The sequence below is a fragment of the Geotrypetes seraphini genome, chromosome 1 (assembly GCF_902459505.1).
Source record: "Geotrypetes seraphini chromosome 1, aGeoSer1.1, whole genome shotgun sequence".
NCBI classification, from domain to species: Eukaryota; Metazoa; Chordata; class Amphibia; order Gymnophiona; family Dermophiidae; genus Geotrypetes; species Geotrypetes seraphini.
This window is the reverse complement of record NC_047084.1, coordinates 35,187,392-35,214,023: the sequence shown is the minus strand read 5'-3', so window position 1 is coordinate 35,214,023 and position 26,632 is coordinate 35,187,392. Positions and strand designations below refer to the sequence as shown.

Genomic DNA, 26,632 nt, shown 5'->3' with positions numbered 1-26,632 from the left:
TGCGTTCCCTCCCTTTCCTCTGATCATGCGAACGTTAGTACATCTCAAATCGTCTGCTGCCACGATGATTCTCATTGCGCCTCGGTGGCCGCGTCAGCACTGGTTCTCCCTGCTGCTTCAGCTCAGTACCAGGGAGCCTCTACTTCTGCCTGTGTTTCCTTCTCTGCTGTCTCAGAGTCAAGGATCCATGTTGCATCCCAATCTGCAGTCATTACACCTGACAGCTTGGTTTCTTGCTCCTTAACTTCGCCCGATCTGTCTCAGTCTGTGAGGGAGGTGTTGGAAGCCTCCCGCAAGATTTCGACTAGGCTTTGTTATTTGCAGAAATGGACCAGGTTTTCCACCTGGTGTTCGTCTTTTCACCTGGATCCGGTTTCGGTTCCGGTGTCCTCGGTTTTGGAATATTTATGTCACCTGTCGCACTCTGGTCTGAAAACCACTTCTGTGCGTGTTCATCTTGGTGCTATTTCTGCTTTCCATCAACATCTGGATGGGCGTCCTCTGTCAATCCATCCTTTGGTGACACGCTTCATGAAAGGGCTAATCAGGGTTTGTCCCCCTCTTAAGCCTCCTTCAGTCGTGTGGGATTTGAATGTGGTTTTAGCTCAACTGATGAAACCTCCTTTTGAGCCACTCAACAAGTCTCTTTTGAAATTTCTGACTTGGAAGGTGATTTTTCTGATTGCCCTCACTTCCGCTAGGCGGATTGGGGAGTTGCAAGCTTTGGTTGCGGACCCTCCTTTCACTGTCTTCCATCATGACAAGGTGGTTCTCCGCACCCACCCTAAATTTTTACCTAAGGTTGTTTCTGATTTCCACCTCAATCAGTCCATTGTCCTTCCTGTGTTCTTTCCTAAGCCCCACTCCCATCCTGGCGAGACGGCGCTTCACACGCTTGACTGTAAGAGGGCGTTGGCATATTACCTTCAACGCACCAGGTCTCATAGGAAGGTTCCTCAATTGTTTTTGTCCTTCAATCCTAATCGATTAGGGCATCCTGTTTCCAAGCGCACTCTGTCTAACTGGTTAGCTGCTTGTATTTCTTTTTGCTATGCTCAGGCTGGACTTCTGCCCCCGGGCCGAGTCACGGGGCATAAGGTCCAAGCGATGGCAGCTTCGGTTGCTTTCCTCCGATCCACTCCTATGGAGGACATCTGTAAAGCTGCCACCTGGTCTTCGGTTCATACGTTCACCTCCCACTACTGTCTGGACACTTTGTCCAGAAGCGACGGCTGGTTTGGCCAGTCGGTGTTACGTAACCTGTTTTCCTGAATTGCCATCCTCCCACCTGCCCTTTTTTGGTTGGCTTGGAGGTCACCCACATGTGAGAATATCATGCCTGCTTGTCCTGGGATAAAGCACAGTTACTTACCGTAACAGGTGTTATCCAGGGACAGCAGGCATATATTCTCACAACCCGCCCGCCTCCCCGGGGATGGCTTCTTTGCTAGTTATGGAACTGAGGACCACGAGGTGGGATGCGCCCTCTAGTGGGCGAGAAGGCATGCACATGCGTGGTGCAGTGTGCAAACTTGAAACTTCTAGCAAGTTTGCTTGAAAAGCTGTCCGCGCTGGGGCTCCGTAGATGACGTCACCCACATGTGAGAATATATGCCTGCTGTCCCTGGATAACACCTGTTACGGTAAGTAACTGTGCTTTATCATTCCTGGCATTCTGTTCTCCCCTTTCGCTGCTACAGCACATTGCGCAGACAGCTTCATCAACTTGTTGATCAGAACACCCAGTCTCTTTCCTGGGTGGTCTCCAAGTACCGCCCCAGACATCTTGTATTTGTGCATGATATTTTTATTACCTACATGCATCACTCTAAACTTATCCACGTTGAACCTCGTCTGCCATGTTGATGCCCATTCCTCGAGCCTGATATGTCACATTGCAGATCTTCAGTCTCCCCTACGTCTTCACTATTCTGAATAACTTCATATCGTCCGCAAATTTAATCATTTCACTCATCGTACCAATGTCCAGATAGTTTATAAAGATGTTGAAGAGTACAGGTCCAAGCACCGAGCTCTGCGTCACCCCACTGGCGACTACTCTTCCAGTCAGAGTATTGTCCATTTACCCCCACTCGCTGTTTCCTATGCTCCAGACAGTTTTTAATCCACGTAAGTATTGCCCTCAATTCAATGGCTTGCAATTTTCCAAAGTAGTGCATGAGGAACCTAGTCAAACGCCTTCTGAAAATCCAGATATACAATATCTATCGGATCGCCCTTGTCTGTCTGTTTTACTCCCTCAAAGAAGTGCAGCAAGTTCGTCAAACATGATCTGCCTTTGCTAAAACCGTGCTGACTGGTCCTCATCAGCCCGTGTCCGTCAAGGTGATCAATGATGCAGTCCTCGTATCTTCAATCGAGTCTTTGTGCAACAGACAATCAAATGGCAATATTCTACATCAACAAGCAAGGGGGCACAGGCTCTCTTCCTCTGAAGAAGTCAAACACATTTGGAATTGGGCAATTCCTTGCAACATTTCTCAAAGCCATATTTGCCCTTGTGGACAGTCTCGGATTTCTCCAACCACGTGAATGGTCTCCAGCCACGTGAAGTATTGTGCCACATCTTCTCTTTGGGGGACTCATCAGACCTGTCTCACCACAATCACAAATTACCTCTTCTGCTCCAGACAATATGCTCCTCATTGTCTCAAAGCAGATACTTTTTCTTCTGGATTGGAGAAACAAGTTCCTGTGTTTCCACTAATCCTGCTCATTCTAGCCAACTCTGGACTTGGACTACTTTGGTCAGAGTTCACCTTGGTGCTATTGGTGCTTTCCATGCTCCTTTCAACATACTTCTGGCAACTCATCCAGTTGTATCGGTTCATGAAGGGACTTAACTCCAAACCTCTGCTCAGAAAGGGATGTTACCAGTGGTGTGCTTCAAGGGTCTGTTCTTTGACATGTTCTCTCTCAGGTTATAAACACTATTGCTGAAGGATTGTCAGGTAAGATTATTGCAAATTTTGCCCTCTGCAGAGTAGACATCCCAGATGGTATGAATAACATGATCTAGTAAAGCTTGAATGGTCTGAATTTGATAGCTAAAATTTAATGCTAATAAATGCAAGGTCATGCATTTGGGCTACAAAAAACCCAAAGGAACGGTACAGTTTAGCATGTGAAACTTATGTGCATGACAGAGCAGGACTTGGGTGTGATATTAAAGTGGCCAAATGGGGTTGAAAAGGTGCCACAAAAGCTAGAAGGATGCTAGGGTGCATAGGAAGAGATATTGATGGTCCTTGTATAAGACTGACATTCTCATTTAGAATATTGTTTAAAAGTCTGGAGACCACACATTCAAAAAGATATAAAAAGAATGGAGTTGTCTAGCGGAAAGCTACTAAAATGGTTTGGCCTTCATCATAAGGCATATGGGGGACACTTAAAAGATCTCAATCTGTATACTCTGGAAGGGAGATGTTTAAATAGCTACTGCCCATAAATGTGCAGGAGTCGAGTCCATTTGACAGGAAGCTCTGGAATAAGAGGGCATAGGATGAAGTTAAGTGATTACTCCTGAGCCTAAGGATATACTTTGTCTGAGCCCTAGTGGGCTCAGACAAATGGTATTAGAGCCCACTAGGGATCGGGTGATACTAGACCTAATACTCACCAACAGAGAAAGTGTCACAGGTCTCGTTTGTCGATATGTTGGTCTCCAGTGACCACAACATGATATGGTTCAACCTCAGGAAAGGTGTCACTAAGTCAAGCACATCAACAAAGGTCCTCAACTTTAAGGTCACAAACTTCAAAAGCATGGGAGATTTCGTCCATCGGGCACTGCAAAACCATGCCGAAACAGATAATGTAGAGGTAATGTGGTCAACTATCAACCTTACACGAAGCAACCAACCGCTACGTCAAATCAGTAAGTAAACTGCGAAGAAACAATAGACACAGTGGTTCTCTGCAGAGATTTCAGACTTCATAAAAAAGAAGAGCGTTCATCTACAAACAATGAGGGAAGCGAGAATCCAAGAAAGACTATCTGGCCAAGTCAAAAGCGGTCAAAACGGCAGTCAGGGAGGCCAAACTCCGAATGGAGGAGAACCTTGCGAAGAACATCAAGAAGGGAGATAAATACTTCTTCCGGTATATTAGTGACAGAAAAAGAAACACAGATGGGATAGAACGCCTTAGGAAACCCGACGGGAACTATGTAGAATTGGACTCCGACAAAGCCAAACTTTTAAATAAATACTTCTGCTCAGTCTTCACTTGCGAGGCGCCGGGATCCGGCCCTCAGCTGCCGACGAGGGAAAACTCGGAAGACCCGTTTCGAAATTTCGAGTTTACGCCCAGCAGTGTCTACAAAGAGCTATCAAGACTCAAGGTGAACAAAGCTATGGGACCAGACAAACTACACCCCAGGGTGCTCAGGGAGCTAAGTGACGTCCTGGCAGAACCGTTATCCACGCTCTTCAATCTTTCCCTAAGTACGAAGAGTCCCGTTAGATTGGAAAATGGCTAACATCATTCCACTCCACAAAAAGGGATGCAGGGAGGCAGAATTATAGACCGGTGAGTCTCGCATCGATAGTGAGTAAACTTATAGAAACGCCAATTGGATACAATCCTGAACGAGGAGAATCTATGAGATCTCCATCAACATGGTTTTATGAAGGGAAGGTCCTGCTAATCAAATCTGATCAGCTTCTTTGACTAGGTAACAAAGCTGGATATAGGGGAGTCCCTGGACATCGTGTAAATAACAAAATGAATAGTGATGCACTTAGGCAGAAAAAATAAGGAACACAAGTATAGTATGTCAAGTGCAACTCTGGGAAAATCTGAACAGGAAAAGGACCTGGGAGTATTAATCGATAGGACACTGAAGCTGTCGGTGCAATGTGAGGCGGCAGCGAAGAACGCAAATAGAATGCTAGGCATGATAAAGAAGGGAATCACGAGTAGATCGGAGAAAGTCATAATGCTGCTTTATAGAGCGATGGTCAGACCACACTTGGAATACTGCGTCCAGCATTGGTCTCCATACCTAAAGAAGGATATCATACTGCTAGAGAGGGTGCAGAGACGAGCAACAAAGCTGGTGAAAGGTATGGAGAACCTGGATTACGAGGAAAGACTTAAGAGACTGGGGTTGTTCTCCCTTGAGAAAAGGAGACTACGAGGGGATATGATCGAGACATTCAAAATACTGAAAAGGAATCGACAAAATAGAGCAGGAAAAAACGTTATTTACAATGTCCAATGTGGCACAGACAAGAGGACATGGGCTGAAGCTAAGGGGGGACAAGTTCAAGACAAATATCAGGAAGTTCTGCTTTACGCAACGAGTGGTGGACACCTGGAATGCTCTCCCAGAAGAGGTAATTGCAGAATCCACCATTCTAGGATTTAAGGGTAAGTTAGATGTACATCTCCTTATGAGTGGCATGAAGTGACATGGGTAGGGGTAGGCTAGATGCACTTCTCTTTACAAGAAGCTTGGAGCGATATGGGGACCAAAACTATGCCAGGGTACACCTGGCGGGGCCTCCGCGTGTGCGGATTGCCGGACTTGATGGACCTAGGGTCTGTTCCAGAGATGGCGCTTCTTATGTTCTAATAGTGCTCAGACCCCAACCATCGGTGTTAAGTGCAATCATGTACACACCAGTTACCTTTAGACCATCATAGCACTATTCTGCTCTATACCACCAATTAAACTGTTGTCCCGCGTATCTAATAACCAACACCACCCCCAAATTTAGGGCCAGCCTCATGCAATGGATCCAAATTACACTCACTGAAGGTCAATTCCCGCAGCACCTAGGAGAAATCATAATCACTCCAATTGTGAAGGACCACAAAGGCGTTATAGATAACCCCGCTAACTATAGACCCATTGCCTCAATACCAATATACGTCAAACTTATAGAAGGACTAGTTGCACAATTCCTCACAAATTACCTGGAAGCCCACAATCTTCTCCACCCCTCTCAATCGGGATTCAGATCCAACCACAGCACGGAGACTTTACTAGTAACCCTACTAGACACAGCCCGACAGCACCTCAGCAAAGGCAGAAGGATGCTAATAATTCAACTATCTGCAGCATTCCATCTGGTCGACCACACATCCTACTACAGACACTAGAAGCCATAGGTATCTCAGGCAGGGTATACAATTGGTTCGAAGGATTCCTTAAATACAGATATTGTAGAGTAAAGTCATACAATCTTAAATCGGAATCATGGTCAAACCCCTGTGGAGTTCCTCAAGGATCACCACTCTCACCTACTCTCTTCAACCTCTTCTTATCCTCCCTTGGGTCTACCCTAGACAATCTGAATGTAACTTCATTCAGCTACACTGACATCACCATACTCCTACCCTTTGATGCTCCTGACCCAACTTCTACAGAAAAATTGGAAAAAACCCTTCAAGCAGTGGAAAAATGGATGGCAGATCACAAATTGAAGCTGAACACTGACAAAACAAAATTTCTACTGCTTGAAAAGGATAAGAATCCCTCCATCGCAGAACTAGAAAAACACCTCCAAATACCCTATACAACCTACCCTAAAACTCCTAGGAGCAACAATAGACAGATGCTGTACAATGCAGGCCCAAATCAACAAGACTACCCAGAAAGCATTTCTAACCATGCGCAATTTAAGAAAAATCAGAAAATTCTTCGACAAAGAGCAATATAGGCTAGTAGTACAATCCCTAGTACTAGGTCTATTGGACTACTGCAACATATTCTATCTGCCTTGCCCTGCAACAATGATAAAACAACTACAGACAATCCAAAACACTGCACTCAGATTAACCTACTCACTGAGAAAATTTGACCACGTCACCGTGGCCTACCTGGACTCACACTGGTTGCCAATGCAAGCACGAATTCAATTCAAACTATACTGTCTATTATTCAAAGCAATAAATGGCACAGCCCCCAATTACCTAAACAACCGCCTTTACCAAAACGCCACCACTAGGCAAAGAACTAAGACCCTTTTTACCTACCCCCCCACTCAAAGGCACCCAGCGCAAGAAGATATTTGACAGTCTGCTGGCGACGCATGCAGCGAAACTGGACCACACTATCTCCAACCTGCTGATAACAAATGACTTACAAATATTTTCACAAAAATCAAAACCCACCTATTCAAAAAATTTATACAGATGGCTTAACTCCAACCAGACCCCCCTCAACGCAACTCCCCCCTTCACCAGTTCCCTTCTCTTTAGCCTCAAGCATGTCAACTGCTTCCCTAACGGTATATATACTGGATCTGCACCATTTCCTATTTGTACAGCATCTTGTAGCTCTTGAAACATACAGCTCCATTATTCTTGTAACTTCTCCTGGAAATGACCAGAATTCTCTCTGTAATTATCCTGGAAATGTCCAGTTGTCTCTCTTGTAATCCGCCCAGAACTGCAAGGTTGAGGCGGAATAGAAATCAGTAATGTAATACAATGAACTTTTTTTTTTTTGGTGGTCAATTCTGTATTGCTGGTCACCCAATCGGCAACTTGGAGTTGTAAAAGTGCTTGTGCATGATCTAAAAGACTTTTGGAAGCCATGAAACAAGTCCTCCCTCTGACTCGAGTTTCGCATAACACATGCTTCCTCAGGAAGGGATTATCTACCAAATCATAAATATAACTATTACCTAAATGTCATCATACAAACATTTAAACAACATTTACATTTCATATTTCTTAAATTTCTTAGAATGTCTACCATGTAATACCTTAACTCAGCTTCCAAGGAAGAACTTCATCCAACCTGCTCCGCCAGAGCAGTCCACTAACTATCCTCACAGCGTTGGTTTAACATTACTAAACGCCTCCCTTTATCCAATATGACCTCCTGATCACTATCACTACAACCAATCGGAGTGGGGAGGGGGGGTCAGTAGTTCTACAGCTGAAACCAATCAATTTTGTTGAGTCCTTTAGGGCTCAGTGTCTGCCAATCAAAAATGAACCGATGTTCTTTCTCCATTAAAATGGGAGTGACATCTCCCTTATACCCAGATGTGTAAACACTGTCTGCAACTCTTCACTCGTGTGTCCCTGATCCAACCAATGAGACACAAGGGGGGTGGATATACAGCCACACCGGATGTTGCTCAAATGTTCAGCTATTCTGATCTTGATACTTCTTTTAGTATGCCCAATATAGTATTTCCCGCAAGGGCATATAATACAGTATACCACTGCTGTATTATATGTCCTATATAATAAATACAGCCACACAGCTTGTGATCTTAACCACTGCCCCATACCTACTGAAAACCTCAAGTACATATTCCGTTCCCTGCTTCTACAATAGATACAATCTTTACTATCAGAGGGTCACAACAGAGACCCTACTAGGAACACTAATGGACACTGCTAGACAATACCTCAAGTTTCAGGCAAGAAAATCCTGCTCAAACAACTAGACCTTTCTGCAGCCTTCAACCTGGTTGATCACAACATCCTCATACATACTCTAGACTCCATTTGAATCTCAGACAAGGTGCTTTCATGGTTCAAAGGCTTCCTACAATCCAGAACCTACAAGGTTAAAACAAAGCAAGAAAAATCAGATTCAACCTCAGCGGAGTTCCCCAGGGATCACCCCTATCACCCACACTATTCAATATATACATAGCCTCCCTCAGCTTCTACCTAGACAAACATGGCATAACCTCATACAGCTATGCAGATGACCATCACCATTCTCCTCCCCTTCAACCACCCAGAACCCACCATGACAAGCACAATACACAGAACACTCAAAACAGTAGCAACATGGATGACGAACACAAATTAAAACTTAACCCTGACAAAACAAACTTCATCCTCCTAAACAATAAAACTCCTACCTTAAATCTAGTAAGCTTAATCTCATACCTTATTCAACCCACACTGAAACTTCTGGGAGCACTAATTGACAGAGGCTGTACCATGCAACCACAAATCAACAAAGTAATAAAAGCATTTGTGACCATGAGAAATCCAAGACAAATCCAAAAATTATTTGACAGGAAACAGTTCCTACTTTGGTATAATCCCTTATCCTTGGACTAATAGACTACTGCAACATACTATACCTCCCATGTACAACCATGATAAAACAATTACAAACTATACAAAATACAGCCCTAAGACTCATCTAGTCATTGAAAAAAATATGACCATCACAGAAACATACCATGACTCTCACTGGCTCCCAATACAAACAAGAGTACACTTCAAATTCTACTGCCTCCTATTCAAAGCTATTAACGGAGAAAGCCCAACCTACTGGAATAACCAACTAACTCAATCCTCATCCAGGCTCAGGAGAACCCACTCACTTTTCACACACCCACCATCCAAAAATGTCAAACGAAAAAAACTGACAACCTAATAGCCACCAAAGCAGCTAAACTGGACAGAAATCACCATTCTGTTATCTACCACAGACTACAAAACCTTCAAAAAAAGATACTAAAACCCTACTCTTCAAAAAATACATAAAACCTATCTAATACGACCAGTTCCTACCTAAACCCCACCTACCCACTCTACACCCTTAATATATTCTAATATGCTTCTAACTACCCAACTAATACTATAATGCCTCATTATGTTCTTATGTTCTTACCCAACACTTAAGATCTCGACAACTCTTTGGTAATTCTTATGTAACTCTTATGACATTTCTTATGCTATTCCTGTAAACTTTTATGTAATCTCTGAAAACTTATGTAATCCGCTTTGAACCACAAGGTACTGGCAGAATAGAAATCACTAATGTAATGTAATCATGCACAAGCACTTTACAACACCAAGTTGCCGATTGGGTGACCAGCAAGTCAGAATTGACTACCAAAAAAGATAAGTTCTTAAGTATTAAGTATATGGAAAGTTTAATTGACGCTATAGACCAGAATAGCGCTATGATGGTCTAAAGGCAGCTGGTATTGTGTACATGATTGCACTTAAACACTGATGGTTGCAGGTTTGAGCACTATTCATTTAGTTATTTAAATGTATTTTAATGATTATATTGTGATGTTTGTAGTGGTAAAGGGTCAAAAGCGCGTGAGGACAAAGGCGCACAGGGTTTGATCGTGCCAAAGAAAACCTGTATTTTAAAGGGTTCTGACGGGGGTGTGGGGGAACCCCCCCACACTCTACTTAATAGGGATCGCACTGCCTCACGCTGCCATGTTGGGGGTGTGAGGGGTGTAACCCCCCACATTATACTGGAAACTTAACTTTTTCCCTGTTTTTTAGGGAAAATTAAGTTTCCAGTATGAGGGGTTACAACCTCCCAAACCAACCACAACGCCAGCATGATCTCTAAAGTGTGGGGGGGTTCCCCACCAACACCCCCACCAGACCCCTTTAAAATACAGTTTTTCTTTAGCATGATTTAAGTCCTGCACTCGGTTGTCTGCGTGCGCTTTTGACTATGAACCATTTGTAGTTATAGTGCCCATGTCGAGGCCACAATTTCCAGTTGGATTTGTAGGTCATTTCAGCATATGTGAGAAATGGATATAAGAATAGCCTTACTGGGTCAGACCAACGGTCCATCTAGCCTAGTATCCTGTCTTCACAGAAGCCAATCCAAAGTCACAAGTACCTGGCAAAAACCCAAATAGTAGCATTCCATGCTAACATCCCATGTCTGTCTCAACAGCAGACTGGACTTTTCATCCAGGAATTTGTCCTTAACACTAACTGCTCATCCTCTGGCAATACATTCTGGAGCTGTGAAATTTCCTCAATTTCGCTTTTAAAAGTATTACTCTAACTTTGACTGTCCCTGAGTCTCTGTAAATCTTATGCAGTAAAAAATCAATTCACTTGTACCTGTTCTACACATTCAGGCTTTTGGCTGTAGCAGCAAGGGAGGTCTCTTTGGATCCTCAGTGTTATGAACTGGCAGTGTTCCCACCATCTACCTCTAGGACTTCTGTGTATATCCTGTCAGGCCAGAACCGCACCTATTGCACTAGAAAAATTAAGGTTCTTGCCTTATCTAGTAGATAAGTGACAGGGTGGGGGGTCTAGAATGACACCTATTTCCTGCGCCTGCCTACTGTCAATGTTTATCCAGATTTTCAATTGAATCTGTTACTTCCTTACCGGTGTTTTTTTTTTTTTGTTTTTTTTTTTTCTGAGCTGATGTAACACGACATCAAAGACAAACTACTGAATATTGTGACTGGCAGAGTCTTTGAGGTCCTAACGACTGGAGAAAATAAAATCCACGAAAATATTAAAGTGCAGGAGCATGGCAAGCACCCGACAAAATAAAAATGAAACTAGTATGTCAGCAAAAAGGCAGAAGCAGGATCAAATTACACCAAGTAAGGTCCCGCTTCCTGCTGAAGAATCTGATGTGCTAAGTAAAGCAGAAGTTATGGAGGAACTGAGACAAATTAAACAAATGCTTAAAGAAACTAAGTAATATGGCCGAAATGAAGGAAGAAATACTAAACATACATAGACAGATGGAAATAAATAATAAAAGAACAACTGACTTAGAAACTAAAATGGAGGTTTTGGAATGTGAAGGAAACAGATGTAAAAATGACAGTTTGGAACTGATTCAATTAAAAAATCAACTGGAAGATTATGAAAACCAAGGAAGAAGAAAGAATATAAAACTTTTTGGAATGCAGGAAAATTTGGAAGGGAAAAATGCCATACAATTTTTGGAAAATCTAATTCCCAAAATACTACAATTGGACTTTAAACAACCATTAGAAATAGAAAGGGCGCACAGGATCCCAGTAAAAAATATGGACAATCAAGGAAGACCAAGACCCTTAATATTTAAAATGCTAAGGTACCAGCAAGCAATAGAAATCTTAAATGCTGCCAAGAAAGACAAAAAAATTTAAATTATAAAGGATCCAAAATATGGTTTTTACCGGATTTTGCTAAAAACACAGCAAATAAAAGAAAGATTCTTAGACTTGAGACCTCAATTAAAAGAAAAGGGATATAAATACGGATTGTATTACCCAGCAAAAATGAGGGTATCTTGAGATAAATCTTTGTATTTTGAAGATCCAGAAAAGCTAAAAACCTTTCTTTTAAAATCAGAACCTATGTCATTTTAACATAACAGATGTTGAAATGATCATAAAATATCAAGACTGGTTTTGATGATATTGTGAAAAATAAATTTTAATATAAAACTGAGACTTTGGAATATTGAAGAAAGAAGAATATGAAATAAAAAACAGGAAACAAAATGAACTAAAGAAAAAGACAATAAAAAATATAAAAGAAGAAATAGACAAGAAAGACAGACTGGAATCTCAAGAGACTAAACTTAGAGTAAAATATGGATGGCTGGAGTAAAGAGTGAACAGAAAGAAATAAAAACTTAAATAAAAATAAAAGCAGAAAAAAAAAAAAGAATGCACCAGATAATAATAAAAATTGGATAAAAGAATACAAAAAAGAAAAAAGTATATTAAACTTTTAAAGCAATATATGAAGATATGGATATTTGTTTTTTAGATATTAAAAGGATGGTAAGAATTGATGAAATAGAATGTACAAGATATAGAAAAATAACATTACTATATTAAATATGTTTATGATAAAATTTTATGATATAAACTAAAATATTGGGGAAATATAAATTAAAGACTGATGATGAAATGTTAGGAGTAAAATATGATTAAAGATATCAAAGGTTAATATAGATAGATAGAAAATATAATTATTTCAAAAATAGTAAAAAGAATGTAAAAATATGTTTAAAAGAAGATATACTAAGATACACTGTGAAAGATTAATGAATTTATTTTAAGAAATGATAAAGGGGATATTAATTAAATATTGGTTGCCTAGAGGGGAGGGGGATGTTCGGGTTGCTGTTCCAATGTGTGTCCTTAAGCAGTCATTATATTGGGTGGGAAAGGGAGGGAAAAAGATGGGATTTACTAGATTGATTAAGGAAAAGGTTAATAAGGGATTGGATACTTTAGGGGTAAAAATGTGTGTCATAGAGAAAATTTTTTGGATTCTAAATATGAAGGAAGAAAGGAAGAAGATTATGATGATAAGTTTTAAAATATATAATGTCTTAAGATATATTCTATTAATGTCAATGGCCTGAATCATGTAATTAAAAGGAAAAAGGTATTAGCATTTCTAAAAAAAACAAAACGCGGATGTTTATTGTTTGCAGGAGACTCATCTGAATATAAATGAATCAAAAAAACTAAAAGGAGGGTGGGTAAAATGTTTTTTTGCTCCAGCAACAGGTAAAAAAGCAGGGGTAGCAATTCTTATAAATAAAAAATGTATGGCCAATTTTAAGGTAATAAATTCAGATCCACATGGAAGATGGATACATATTGATATAAGTATGGGAAATAATGCCCTGACGTTGTTTAATATATATGCCCCTAATTCGAATCAATCAGAATTTTTTAAAAAGTTAGAGTATGTTGTTACCACTGGCTGCTTCTAATTTAGTGGTGGCTGGAGATTTTAATGCTGTAATGGATCCATTATTGGATAAAAAACCAAGTAAAAGCATAAAATCTTTAGGTTTAGATAATTTGGCTCAAACATGTGATTTGAAGGATATATGGCGTATTCTTCATTTTAATGATCAGGAATTTTCATTTTGTTCACAGGTTCATAAATCATTTTCAAGAATAGATTATATTTTTGTTTCAACAAATAAGGTGCAACAGGTGATTAAAGCTTCCATAGATCCTATTATTATTTCGGATCATGCGGGAGTATGGATAGAATTATAATTGAATCAATTGGAGAATGGTAGACCTCTTTGGAGATTTGATAATGCATTGCTTATGGATGACAAATTTTTGGAAAATTTTAAAACACAAATTAATGATTTCTTTCAAATAAATTTAGTGGAGGATACATCTATTGAGAATGTATGGGATGCATTTAAAGCAACTATGAGGGGTAATATTATATCATATTCAGCTTTTGTTAGGAAACAGATTAAAATGCAATATATAGAATTAGAAAAAGAAATTAAAATATTAGAAGCTAAATTGGTAAGTAAATGGGAACGTGAGATTTTGCAAGCTCTTTTGAAAGCAAAAGGTAAATATAATGAATTAACTTCAAAAATGATAAGAAGAGATTTGTTTTCCAAGCAAGCAGTGTATTATGGAAATTCTAATAAGGCGGGAAGATTATTGGCAAATTATCTTAAAGCAAAAAAAAGAACTAATATAAATGGGATAAAAGATGATAATGGTATAATAACAAATCAAACAAATATAATTTTAAAACAATTTCTAAAATTTTATAAGGACCTGTATTCTTCCAAGCCTTATTTGGAGAGACAAAAAGATGGTAAAAATTTTTTAGATTCTATTAATGGACCTAAGATTCCTGATCATATAAAACGGAGTTTAGATGAACCTATATCATTAAAAGAATTAGAAACAGCATTGAGATCTCTTAGAGTTGGATCCGCTCCAGGTGATGATGGTTATACAGTAGAATTTTATAAAACATTTCAAAATGTCCTATCCCCATATTTACTAAATTTATATCAGACACAACTTATAAAAGGTGATATTAAAGGTACTATGGCTGAATCAATAATAATTGTTTTGCCTAAGCCAAATAAAGATCCCACTTTGGTTTCAAACTACAGGCCTATATCTTTAATAAATGTGGATAATAAACTTTTGGCGAAAATTTTGGCTTTGAGATTAGCCAAAGCTCTCCCACATATTATAGACATGCATCAGACGGGTTTCGTTGCTAAAAGACATTCCTCTAATAACTCTAGATTATTGTTTCATATGTTAAATTTATCAAAAAAAATGGATGAACCGGCTTTTACAGTTTCCTTGGATGCAGAAAAAGCGTTTGATAGGGTAGAATGGAATTTTATGTATCAGGCTTTAGAATGGTTTGGTATAGGTTCTGGATTTATACAAATGGTAAAAACTTTGTATAGCTTCCCGATTGCAAGATTAAATATTAATAATATGATATCCAATGGTTTTCAATTGCAGAGGGGAGTTAGACAGGGTTGTCCTTTATCTCCTTTGTTATTTGATGTTGTATTAGAACCCTTATTGTTAGCAATACAGCAAGCAAGGGAGATACAGGGTATTCCATATTCTGATATGGAATATAAAATTTCGGCTTATGCGGATGATATTTTACTTTATTTGAGAAATCCAGAATCTACCTTATCTTCTTTATTGGAATTAATTGATAAGTTTGGCAAATTTTCAGGTTATAAAATTAATTGGAATAAATCTGAAATTATACCTTTAAATGTTCATTGTGTAAAAGGATTAATTGACGCTTTTCCGTTCATATGGAAAGAAGAAGGATTTAAATATCTTGGCATTCAAGTTAAAAATACAATTGAAGATACCATAAAAGAGAATGAAAAATTTATATTAAAAAAACATACGGAGTTGTGCGAGCAATGGAACCCTTTACATATTTCTTGGTGGGGGAGAGTTCAAACTATTAAAATGATGATGTTGCCTGTAGTTTGTTATCAAATGAGTATGATACCTATTTATTTTCAGGGGTCCTTTTATAAAAAGCTTAATAGCATTTTAACAAAATTTCTTTGGCTTGGTAAAACACCTAGAATAGCTTTAGTAACTTTGCAAAAATCAATTAAGGAGGGAGGGGTAAATTTTCCAAATTTTTATAGGTACCATCAAGCCTATATTTTACGTCAGGGTATGTATTGGATCCTCCCAGAACTTATAGATAATGCACCAGATTGGTTGTATTTGGAATGGCGCCTTATGTTTCCCCTAAATTTAGTTCATCTTCCAAGTATTAACATACCTAGAAGATACAGAAAAAATAAAATATTAATGGATACTTGGAAAACATTGAGGTTTATTAGTAAATTAACACCTGTCCCAATAAACAAATCAACTAATCAATCTCTATGGATAAACTCCCAAGATCAAAATTGGCGGAGCTCAAATCCTTTGGAAGAACTGGATCATTGCAGGCATTAGATCTCTAGATGATGTTATTTCAGAAGGTAAACTGCTGGAATTTTCACAATTGCAACATAGATTTGGTCTTAGTAAAACACAAAGTTTTAAATGGTTGCAATTGAAGCAGGCCATTCAGGTTGGGTTCCCTGAATGGAAAACATTGAATAATCAATATAGTTTAAAGTTCTTATGTTTTCAAGCAGACTTCCTAGGACATCAAGCCGCATTGTGGTATAAATTAATATCTGGATATTTGAATAAAAAACCAAAAAATGGTCTAAGATATTTGGAGCATTGAGATTAAGCATCAAATTAATGCATCTCAATGGCCACTAATTTGGTCTTGGAGAATGAGATGTACAGTGTCAGCATCTATGAGACAAACTTGGTTCTTTTTATTACATAGAGCTTTTTGGACCCCTACACGTTTACAAAAATTAGATAGCTCTAAGTCCAATAAATGCTGGCACTGTAATCTGGAACCAGGGACGTTGGATCATTTACTGTATCATTGTCCCTACATTAAAAGTTTTTGGAATGCAATTTGGCCACAAATTAATAAATTGATGGAAAATCATATAGCAATATCATATGATACAGTGTTATTTGGAACGATGATGAGAAAAAAAAGTCAAATTTCACCAGAAAATAACAAGCTTTTATTAATCATGACAGGGGTTGCCATTCAGCATATAACCAACAATTGGAAGAATTATAACAACCTAAATTATACATTTTGGTGGAATACAATATGTCATATATTCAAAATGGAAAGAGCAATAGCAATACAAAGAGGGACATATACTAAATTTATAAAAATATGGGGGCCATTGACAAAATATTGCAATGAATAAATAGTAGGATTTCTCTTCTTCTTTTCTTCTTTTCAATATCTTCTTTGTGATACACATGAAGGGGAGGGTAGTGAAAATAATTTTTACATAATATGAAATACAATATGTAATGTATGATTGGAAAGTACTAGAAGGGTGGGGGGAGGGAGAGGGGATAAAAATATATTTAAAATATGATGTATTAGATATAAAAGTGATATTGTGTATTCATCAATTGTATTTAAATATTTTGTACACTTTATGTAAAATTTGAAAACGAATAAAAATTATAAATAAAAAAAAAAAATGAATACTGGTCAGACCTAAAGGGTAGGAAGAATAGTCTATTGGGTCACTTGGGGATATTTGAGCTCCATTAATGTTTGTCTAGCATATTTTGCTATTTTGATTATTCATGTTTCAGAGCAGACTTCAGTGAGCTCCCCTGTACCCTTCAATATTCTTCTAGAAGAGGCTAGCACCTGCTTCAGAACAAACAAGGGGGCAGCAGAACCCTCTGAAGTAGGAGGGATCCAAAAACTGGATTCCTTCTGCACAACTCATGGGCACTGGGATATTGTCTGGTCATCCTTTCAGAATGACACCTACCTAATAGATATATTAACAAGGTAAGAACCTAATCTCATCTGATGTAGCTTGACAATACCACTAAACCTTTTTCTATTTCTTGTAGGAAAAAATACCGGAAAAGGTGCCTATTAAAAAATCAACAAAAACGGATAAGGAGGCTGAACCTGTGAAAGAAGTGAAACCAGTCCAAGAGGAAGTGAAAGTATGGTTTGTAAATATCTAATATGGAAAAACTAATTCAAGGGTGTCGCACCATATTACCGAGTGCATTGTATTAAAGGCACTACTTTATCATTCTATACTAGGTCTAATGATTCAATATGCTAAAGTTACTAGTTGCAGTTTTTTTGGGGTGTTTTTTTTTTTTTTTTTGTTGTCACATTTAACACAAAACAGGGAACAGTGCAGTACTTGTCCAAACCTTTCTTAAAACCAGATACACTATCCGCTGTTACCACATCCTCTGACAACGCATTCCAGAGCTTAACTATTTTTGAGTGAATTTTCCTCTTAATTAAAGTAGTTCCTGTAACTTCGAGTGTTCCCTAGTCTTTAATTTTTGACCGAATGAAAAATTGATCCATGTGTAGGAGCTTCTCTTCTGCTCATGTTTCTTTTTTCTTTTGCTAGTTTTCAGTAAACATTTTATCCCAGGACAAGCAGGCAGGTATTCTCACTAATGGGTGACGTGATCCAACGGAGCCCCGATGCAGACACCTCACAAGCAGACTTGCTTGAAGAAACTCGAAGTTTCGAGTCGCCCGTGCACATGCATGGTGCAGCACAGCAAGCTTGAATCTTCAATCAAGTTTGCTTGAAAAGCTGTCCGCGTCAGGGCTCCGTGGATGATGTCACCCACATGTGAGAATATCTGCCTGCTGTCCCTGGATAACATCTGTTACGGTAAGTAACTGTGCTTTTCGAGTTGCCCACACCACGCATGCGCCTTCCTGCCCAGCACAGGGCACATCTACTCAGTTCTTTCTTTTCCATAGAGCCGAGAAGTCTGTCTGCGTGAAGTGGTTTTCACTTGTGCCTTCTTTAGTCCGTGGTTTTGGGTTCTTTTTCTCAAATCGCCGATTTTCATCGTGTGTTCTTGTTTTTCAAAAAAAAAAACAACTTTCTTCCGTCCGTTCGACCGGGCAGGCCACGTGGCCACAGCTCCACGGCTTCGATCTTGCGGCGGAGCTTTTTCGGCCTATGTCCCGGCCTGCAACCGGTTTTAAAGTGTTCCAAGTGCCAGCGTGCAATTTTCCTTGACAGACCCTCATCGACACTGTCTATTTACTATATGTCCCTTTCCAGTATTTTCCCTGTGCCCATCTCCCTGCCTTCATCTTGCCAGTCTAGGATCCCCTCCCCTTGTGTACAGGGAGTGGGGGAAAGAAATCCATGGTGCATCTCTCCCACGCCCTCTACTGCCATATCCAACATTTTCCCCTCATCTTTCCCTCACTTACATGCTCATCCTTCAACAATTCTCCCTTTCTATGCCCTTACTTGTGTTCCAAATTCATGCCCCCTCTTCAGAACTGACATCAGAAGAAGCCTTTTGTGGTCAGCCATGGATCCCAGGCAGTTAACCATCAGACACTGCCATTTTCCAGCTTGGCTGCTCCTAATCTTCAGTGCTAGCCACACTTGTTTACCAGGCCAGCACACAGTGGCTCTTGCACGCTGCTGATCCAGTTCCATGCTGTTCTCACAATGTATCTTCTAGCACTTCACATAAGTGGGTCTGCTGAAAAATTTTGTCAAGGCGATGGACAGAGATGGTGGTGCGTTTCAGCACCTAAATACGTTTGGCTTCAAGTTATATTGTGTTGAGGGCCCTAAGGCTCCATACAAGCCCTTTCAGGAGGCCATGCCGACGCCTCACAGTAAAGACAAGCTTCCTGGTATCTATCAACTTGGCAAGAGTTCTGGAGCCCTGTCATGCAGGGAACATTCAGTTAGAAGCAGGCGTCTTGCTGCATATAGCTCTTTTTTGCCAAAGGTGTCTGTTCTTGTTAATTAGGAAGGAAGTCTGACTTCAAGCAGTCCAGACCACAGGAGTAAAGCGAATAAAATGCTAGCAAGGCTAGTCTGTGCTTTACCTGGAGGTGACCAATGATTTTTGGTTGACAGATCTCTTTATCCTAATAGGCTCTAAGCAGAGGTCAGCTGGCCTCAGCCTCCATTGCCAGATGGATATGAGACAGCTATTTCCTCTGCATACATAGAATGTGGTAAACATCCACCACTTTCCTTTGAAAGCACATTCCACCAGAAGTGAGGCTTCATGGGTAGGCTCAAGTCTGTTTTTTTTGCCTGAGGATTTGTAGCACTGCTACATGGTCCACTCTTTTTTTTGCCTGAGGATTTGTAGCACTGCTACATGGTCCACTCTAAATACACTAAGTGTAGGGATTTTTTAGTGAATGTAGCAGCACAAAAGGACTTTGCTTTTGGATCCATGGTGCTAGCAGCAGGTTCTATCCCACCCTATGTTCTAGGACTGCTTTGATACATCCCACAAGTTTAGGACTTGTGTGCTTTTTTTGCATTGGAAGATAAGGTTCTTAACTAGACTTAATCTTTCTAGTAGGGAGTCCTGTAGCCGAAAGAGTCCTGCATCAGTTCTTCAATGTAGCCTTAGATTAGACTCTTCTCAGAAGAGCTTATGTTGCAATGCATATGCATTTCAGTGCTATATAAGTGATAATAGTATAGTAGTAGTCACAGATAAGCATACAGAAAACTGTATTGGCATTCATGAAGCAATACAAAGCTACAGTTTCAAATGGTGTCTCTATACAGACTTGCTTTGGATAAGGTCAGAACTGAACAAGGGTTTAGTGCTGGTTGCACTCTGATGTTTTATTCTGCCTTGTGTTCCTGCAGAGCAAATAAGTCTTATCAGTTTCCCCATGCCCTTCCTTTTTTCTTTTCAGGGGTTCTCTGCTTTGGCTCAAACCTGAGGAGAGGACAGTGCCTAGTGATGCAGGGAGGCAGTTGAAAACATAAAGATACCTGCATTCCTCATAGGTGAAGATGCAGTACTTGCGGTTCAGGACTCGTGTGCTTCTCTACTGGAAAGATTGAGATGAGAACCTAATCTTCCGTTCTATAGTATAGCAAATTCTTTTTTTTAAAATTCTTTATTCATTTTTAAACTTTCAAGTGTACAGAAATTCATAATAAACACAATTTAATCACTTGAACATCTTATTTTATAAATACAAAGGTAACCCCCCCACCCTCCCTCAAAGCCCATACATCATAAGATCATATACTTGAAACCCTCCCCCCACCCAATACTAAGTGGTGTATAATTAATAGAAAAATGGCATTTAATCATGACAAAAAGATGTTAATGGCTCCCATATTTTAATAAAATTTTTATAATTTCCCTTCTGTACCGCTAATGATCTTTCCATTCTATATATGTGACATAATGAATTCCAACAAAAATTAAAATTAAGCCTCCTATAATCTTTCCAAATTCTTAATTCTTTTCTATTAGCAAGAATGTTAAGTTGCTTATCAATTTGATTTGGGAACTGCTGGTTTTTTCCTTGTAGATTGAACCTCAGTCCCCAACTCCAATGGAAACATCTGGATGTATTCAAGAGGAAGAGCTGTGCCAGGCCTTTTCTGATGTGCTACTACAAGTTAAAGATGTAGATGCAGAGGATGATAACCCAATGCTCTGCAGTGAGTATGTGAAGGATATCTACAAATATTTGAGAACTCTTGAGGTTAGTATTGCTTTCTTACATACTATTTCTCCAAGCCATTTTAACATTGCTAAAAACCTAAACATTTAATACAGTGGTCTCAAACTCAAAACCATTTGCAGGGCCACATTTTAAATTTATAGGTACTTGGAGGGCCTCAGAAAAATTCATTTCTTGATAAAGAAATGACAATTTTGCATGAGGTAAAACTCTAATTTATAAATCTTTCCTTTTTGGCTAAGTCATAATAATAATATTGTAATTTATAGCTAAAGAGACATATGATCAAACTTTATTTTTGTGATTATGATAAACATACTGAGGGCCTCAATAGTACCTGGTGGGCGGGCAGATCAACTCATTACAGAACTAGTTGGCAGTTTTAAACTTAAGCTTATATTAATATGGAACATAAGTTTGAAGGCATGGTCCTAGAAATGACTGACACTTGCTAGCTCATGGTGCTTGCTTCCTATATTCTGATTTTAGGAACAGCAATACAAAAGGCTTGGATTCTTGCAACTCTTAAATGCCGAAACTTGGGTTCTAGTCAAATTTTTAGTTTAAGAATGGAGACTTGTCCCATTTAATGGGTTTTAGTACTGTCAAAGTTGCTGATGCTTAACAATTTGGCACTAAAGGGTCAATGTAATGTGACAAAGCCAGCCCTGGGTTCTGAATCCAATCACTAAGCAGCTAGTCATCTACCTAGGATGGCAGAATTCGGGACAGCAGAACAGTGCTTCAAAGCTGCTGTTCTGGTGGTGGGATCTTAGTCCTGTGCTTGTCTGAGGTAGGGCTTTGCATATGAAAAGCGCACAGCTGGAAGGCCCACTATGTGCTGTTTGCTCAGGCCAAGTGTAAGAATGGGGAAAAGGTACTCTAAAGAGAAGAGGGAAATGCCTAGAGACCCAGGGGGAAATGGCTCAATGTTGTCAGGGTGGGAGGCACACAGCTAAAGGTTAAGCTAGCTCCACAACAAGTCTTGCACATAAAGAGTGCTAATATTGGGGATGTACAGGGTTTTTAACAGGTTTGCAAACAAAGCCTTCTCCCAACAGCCTCCCTAACTTAATCACTGGTTTGGTATGGAAAGTTGTGGCTTCCATAATGGATGCACTTGCAACAATGGGCAACACCAAGTGGGCCTGGCATGGACTTATCCAAATCGGATGTAGACTAAACCTGTCTACATCTCTCCCATTGCAATTTACTGGTTTACCATTCATGTGTGTCTTTGGCTAGGCTGTTTTGTATGTAAGGTTCTCACAGGGTGTTCTGTGACTACAATCTGGCCAGAGAATTTCCTAATTTGCTTCATGGAAATTTCCTGGAATACTTTCCTAGTAGAATCATTTCAGACCAGCAAAAAATATACTATAGGAACTATCGCACCACTGTGGATACTGGTGTAATGCATTTAAGGTTCAACTGTTCTAATCCTTTCCAAGCTGCACTTGGGACTTCAAGCGTTTCCTATAACCTGGAAAATACTTGGCATCAAGGCTATACATCTTAGTCTGAACTAGCAAGCTTTCCTGCTGAACACTTGACTGTAGGGTTAGTTGGCCCTTTCCAAGTCAAAACACTTTTTCCTACAAATCTACACATTGGATACCTCTTTGAGGGCAATATGGCTGTCCATCTATATAACTGCATAGGTGCCAATATTGGGCAAAGTTGCACTGATATGAGTATATTCATGAAATGCTGGACTAGTCCATACTAGAACTCTGGTTAAGCATACTGGAAGGCTTGTTTAGTGAATTCTGAACAGCCATGCCTCTGACAATCCTTGGGTTCAGATGCCCCAAATGACTCGTGTTACCAGATTTGACAATGGGCCAGAAATTGCTTACCTTAAAAGGGGTTTGCTACAAACAGGGAGAAAGGAGTTGCAAAACTTACACTCTGGAAACTTTGTAGGTGAGGGAAGGTGATAACCCTTACACATGATCAGGAGGTTCCCCAGGGGCTCTTGGGCCCTGTAATACTTTGAAGCCTCTTGGTCTCCTAAAGCTCTATTACAAAACTACATTCTAATGCAATAGGCGAGACATTCTTGACAAGTGGGCTGTGTCCCAATGGCCATGTGCCATATACAGAAGGAATCCAATCCAGATTTTTTTTCTGCTGCAACTCTGCTCTACTTCAGTGTGCTCTGTAGAACCACCTGTAGTTTTCCCTTCTGCACACATCAGCAGGTGTTTGTTTTTCTCTTGCCTTTATTTGGTCATCTTATTTTTTTTGCCATCTGAAGTTTGGCACAAGTTGTTGGTATACCTAGGAGACTTGGCAGTGTCTCGCAGGGTGCTGGCTACATTCTACACCTCCACCTGTTCCTGAGTGCATCCATCAGTTTGCAAAGGTGGTGGTAGTCAGTCTTGACTGGCAGCCCAAAAATTGGTATCAAGGAGGCTTTCCCTGCATGAAGCAACAATTCTGATTCCAGCTACTGTAAGAGCTGAGGCAGGCTGCAGCACCTACCCAGCACAGGTCAGTGAGGTAGTCTCTCTCTCTCTCAGCCTGTGGTTTGGGGGGGGGAGTTTTTTATGAATTTCAGTTTCTGAAGGTTTCTACATTCCCCCACACCTGAAATCCTAAAATCACTGATTTAGCAGTTTTGCTATATGTGAAATCTTATTTTGGTGTGCAATTTCTTAGTGTCAGCCATCTTGTATTTTTAGCAAGTCTCTTTCCCCAGAGTTCCCTGCTTCTCAAATTACAATTTTTGCCTCAGCGTGTTGGAATGGAGTCTTTGGGTTCTCCTAGTGTGAATTCTTGCTAGGATTGCACAAATTAAGTGCCTTTTTGGAATGTTTGCACCACATGTCACATGGCACAGCTGGGAGCAGCAGCAGTGCAAAGCTTATCCCAGTGCGGTGGCCTATTTCTATTTTGTTTTCAGGCTTAGCATGGCTGGTTCCTTGCACAATGAATGCTTTGATATCAGACTTTATAGCATATTTGTGGAATGAGTTTCACAGCAGGTGTTCCTGTTTGTGGTCCCACTCAACCTCTGATCAGTCTCTAAACAGCATTGCTTCTATGGGCCTGGGGTTTTTTTGTTTTTTTTTTCTTCAGTCTGCTGCTTTTCCAGTACTGCCTGATTAGGCACAAGAGTTCAAGGACTGTATTGTGGCTCTAAGAGTCCTTAGGAGTGACTTTACCAGATCTTTTTCCGAGTCTCTGCAGGAGTTGAATTTGGTCATTCAGCCAGCTCTGTCCACTTTTTACTCCTGGCTTTGAGTGTGCTCCCAGTGTGCCACCTTTCTGTGGCACCCTGATAGAAACATAGAAAATGACAGCAGAAAAGGGCCACAGCCCATCAAGTCTGCCCACTCTAATGACCCACCCCCCTAACTTCTTCCCCCTTAAAAGATCCCACATGCCTATCCCATTTTTTTCTTAATCTGGCACGCTGCTGGCCTCAATTACCTGCAGTGGAAGATCATTCCAATGATCAACCACCCTTTCGGTGAAGAAATACTTCCTGGTGTCGCCATGAAATTTCTCGCCCCTGATTTTCAGCAGATACCCTCTTGTGGCCGTGGGTCCTTTAAGAAAAAGATAATCTTCCACCTCGATACAGCCCGTGATATATTTGAATGTCTCAATCATGTCTCCCCTCTCTCTACATTCCTCGAGTGAGTATAGCTGCAATTTACTCAGCCTTTCCTCATACGGGAGATCCTAGAGTCCTGAGACCATCCTGGTGGCCATTCGCTGAACCGATTCAGCTCTCAGCACATCTTTTTGGTAATGTGGCCTCCAGAATTGTACACAATATTCCAGATGAGGTCTCACCATGGATCTGTACAATGGCATTATGACTTCGGGTTTCCGGCTGATGAAACTTCTACGGATACAACCCATTTGTCTAGTCTTGGATGAAGCTTTTTGTCTAGCCTTGGATGAAGCTTTCTCCACTTGATTGGCAGTTTTCATGTCTTCACTAATCACTCCTGATCACTCCTAAGTCTCGTTCTGCTGCAATCCTAGCTAAGGTCTCACCATTTAGGGTGTAAGTTCTGCACAGATTTCTGATGCTAAGGTGCATGACCTTACACTTTTTGGCATTGAAGCTTAGTTGCCAAGTCGAGGACCAATGTTCAGTAAGAGTAGGTCTCGTATCATACTGTCGGGCAATGTGCTTTTGCCTACTATGTTGCATAGTTTGGCATTATCGGCAAATAAAGTTACCTTGAAGTCCCTGAGTCGGGTCTCTTACGAAAATGTTAAATAGGATCAGGCCCAAGACAAGCCCTGCAGCACTCCACTGATCACCTCCGTTTCTGAGAGAGTACCATTAACCACCACCCTCTGAAGTCTACCGCTTAGCAAGTCTTTGACCCATGCAGTTAATGTTTCACCTAATCCCATCAAACTCATCTTGCTCAATAACCTGTGGTGTGGGACACTATCAAAAGCTTTAATGAAGTCCAAGTACACTATGTCCAGGGACTCCCTCCATATCCAGCTTTCTTGTTACCCAGTCAAAGAAGCTGATTAGATTGGATTGGCAGGACCTTCCCTTTGTAAATCCATGTTGATGAGAATCACAGATTCTCCTTGTTCAGAATCATATCTAATTTGTTTGTTTAGTGTTTCCCAAAATTTACTCACTATTGATGCGAGACTCGCCGATCTAATTCACAGCCTCCGTCCTGCATCCCTTTTTGTGGAGTGGAATGATGTTAGTTGTTTTCCAGTCCAACGGGACTCTTCCTGTACTTAGGGAAAGATTGAAGAGCGCGGATAACAGTTCTGCCAGGACATCACTCAACTCTAAGCACCCTGGAGTGTAGATTGTCTGGTCCCATGGCTTTGTTCACTTTGAGTCTTGATAGTTCACAGACGCTGCTGGGCGTAAACTCAACATTCCAAAACTTTCCCCTGTCTGCAACTGTGGTCCAGATCCCGGCGCCTTGCAGGTAAAGACAGCAGAAGTATTCATTTAGTAATTCAGCTTTATCGGAATCTGATTCTACATAATTCCTAAGGCGTACTATCCCATCTGTTTCTTTTTCTGTCACTAATATACCTGAAAAAAGATTTATCCCCCCTTCTTGATGATCTTTGCTAGATTCTCTTCTATTCAGAGTTTGGCCTTTCTGACTGCTGTTTTGACAGCTTTAGACTTGGCCAGATAGTCGTCTTGTCTCCCTTTTTCCTGATTGTTTGCAGGAGATAAATGCTTTTCTTCTTTAACTAGGTCCGAGATCCCCGCAGTGAACCACTGAGGTTTGTTTCTCTGCCGTTTGCTTACTGTTTTTATATAGCAGTTAGTTGCTTCGTGTAAGGTAGATTCAGAGTTGACCACATAGCCTTTATCGGTTTCAGCTTGGTTTTGCAGCACCCGATGGACGAAATCTCCCATGCACTTGACGATAATGAGCACTCTCAGAGCAGTATGTGTCTCTTGAAGGAGATCTTAAGATAGTGTGGACCATGTCTCTTATTCACTGGTACAGGAGTGCCAGCAGTGTCTGGGTCGCCTAGGGTGACTTCTTTA

At 40.3% G+C, this 26,632-nt stretch overlaps 1 protein-coding gene across 2 annotated transcripts in view; it reads left to right on the top strand.

The window, feature by feature from the left end:
- Positions 1–26,632, top strand: part of CCNB1 (cyclin B1) — a 78,451-nt gene that overhangs the window by 9,622 nt on the left and 42,197 nt on the right. For both annotated transcript variants that reach the window (XM_033929850.1, XM_033929841.1), the window contains exons 3-4: positions 17,502–17,600; positions 20,962–21,138. In XM_033929850.1, the coding sequence (XP_033785741.1) occupies positions 17,502–17,600; positions 20,962–21,138 (276 nt within the window). The remainder of the gene's footprint in view (positions 1–17,501; positions 17,601–20,961; positions 21,139–26,632) is intronic.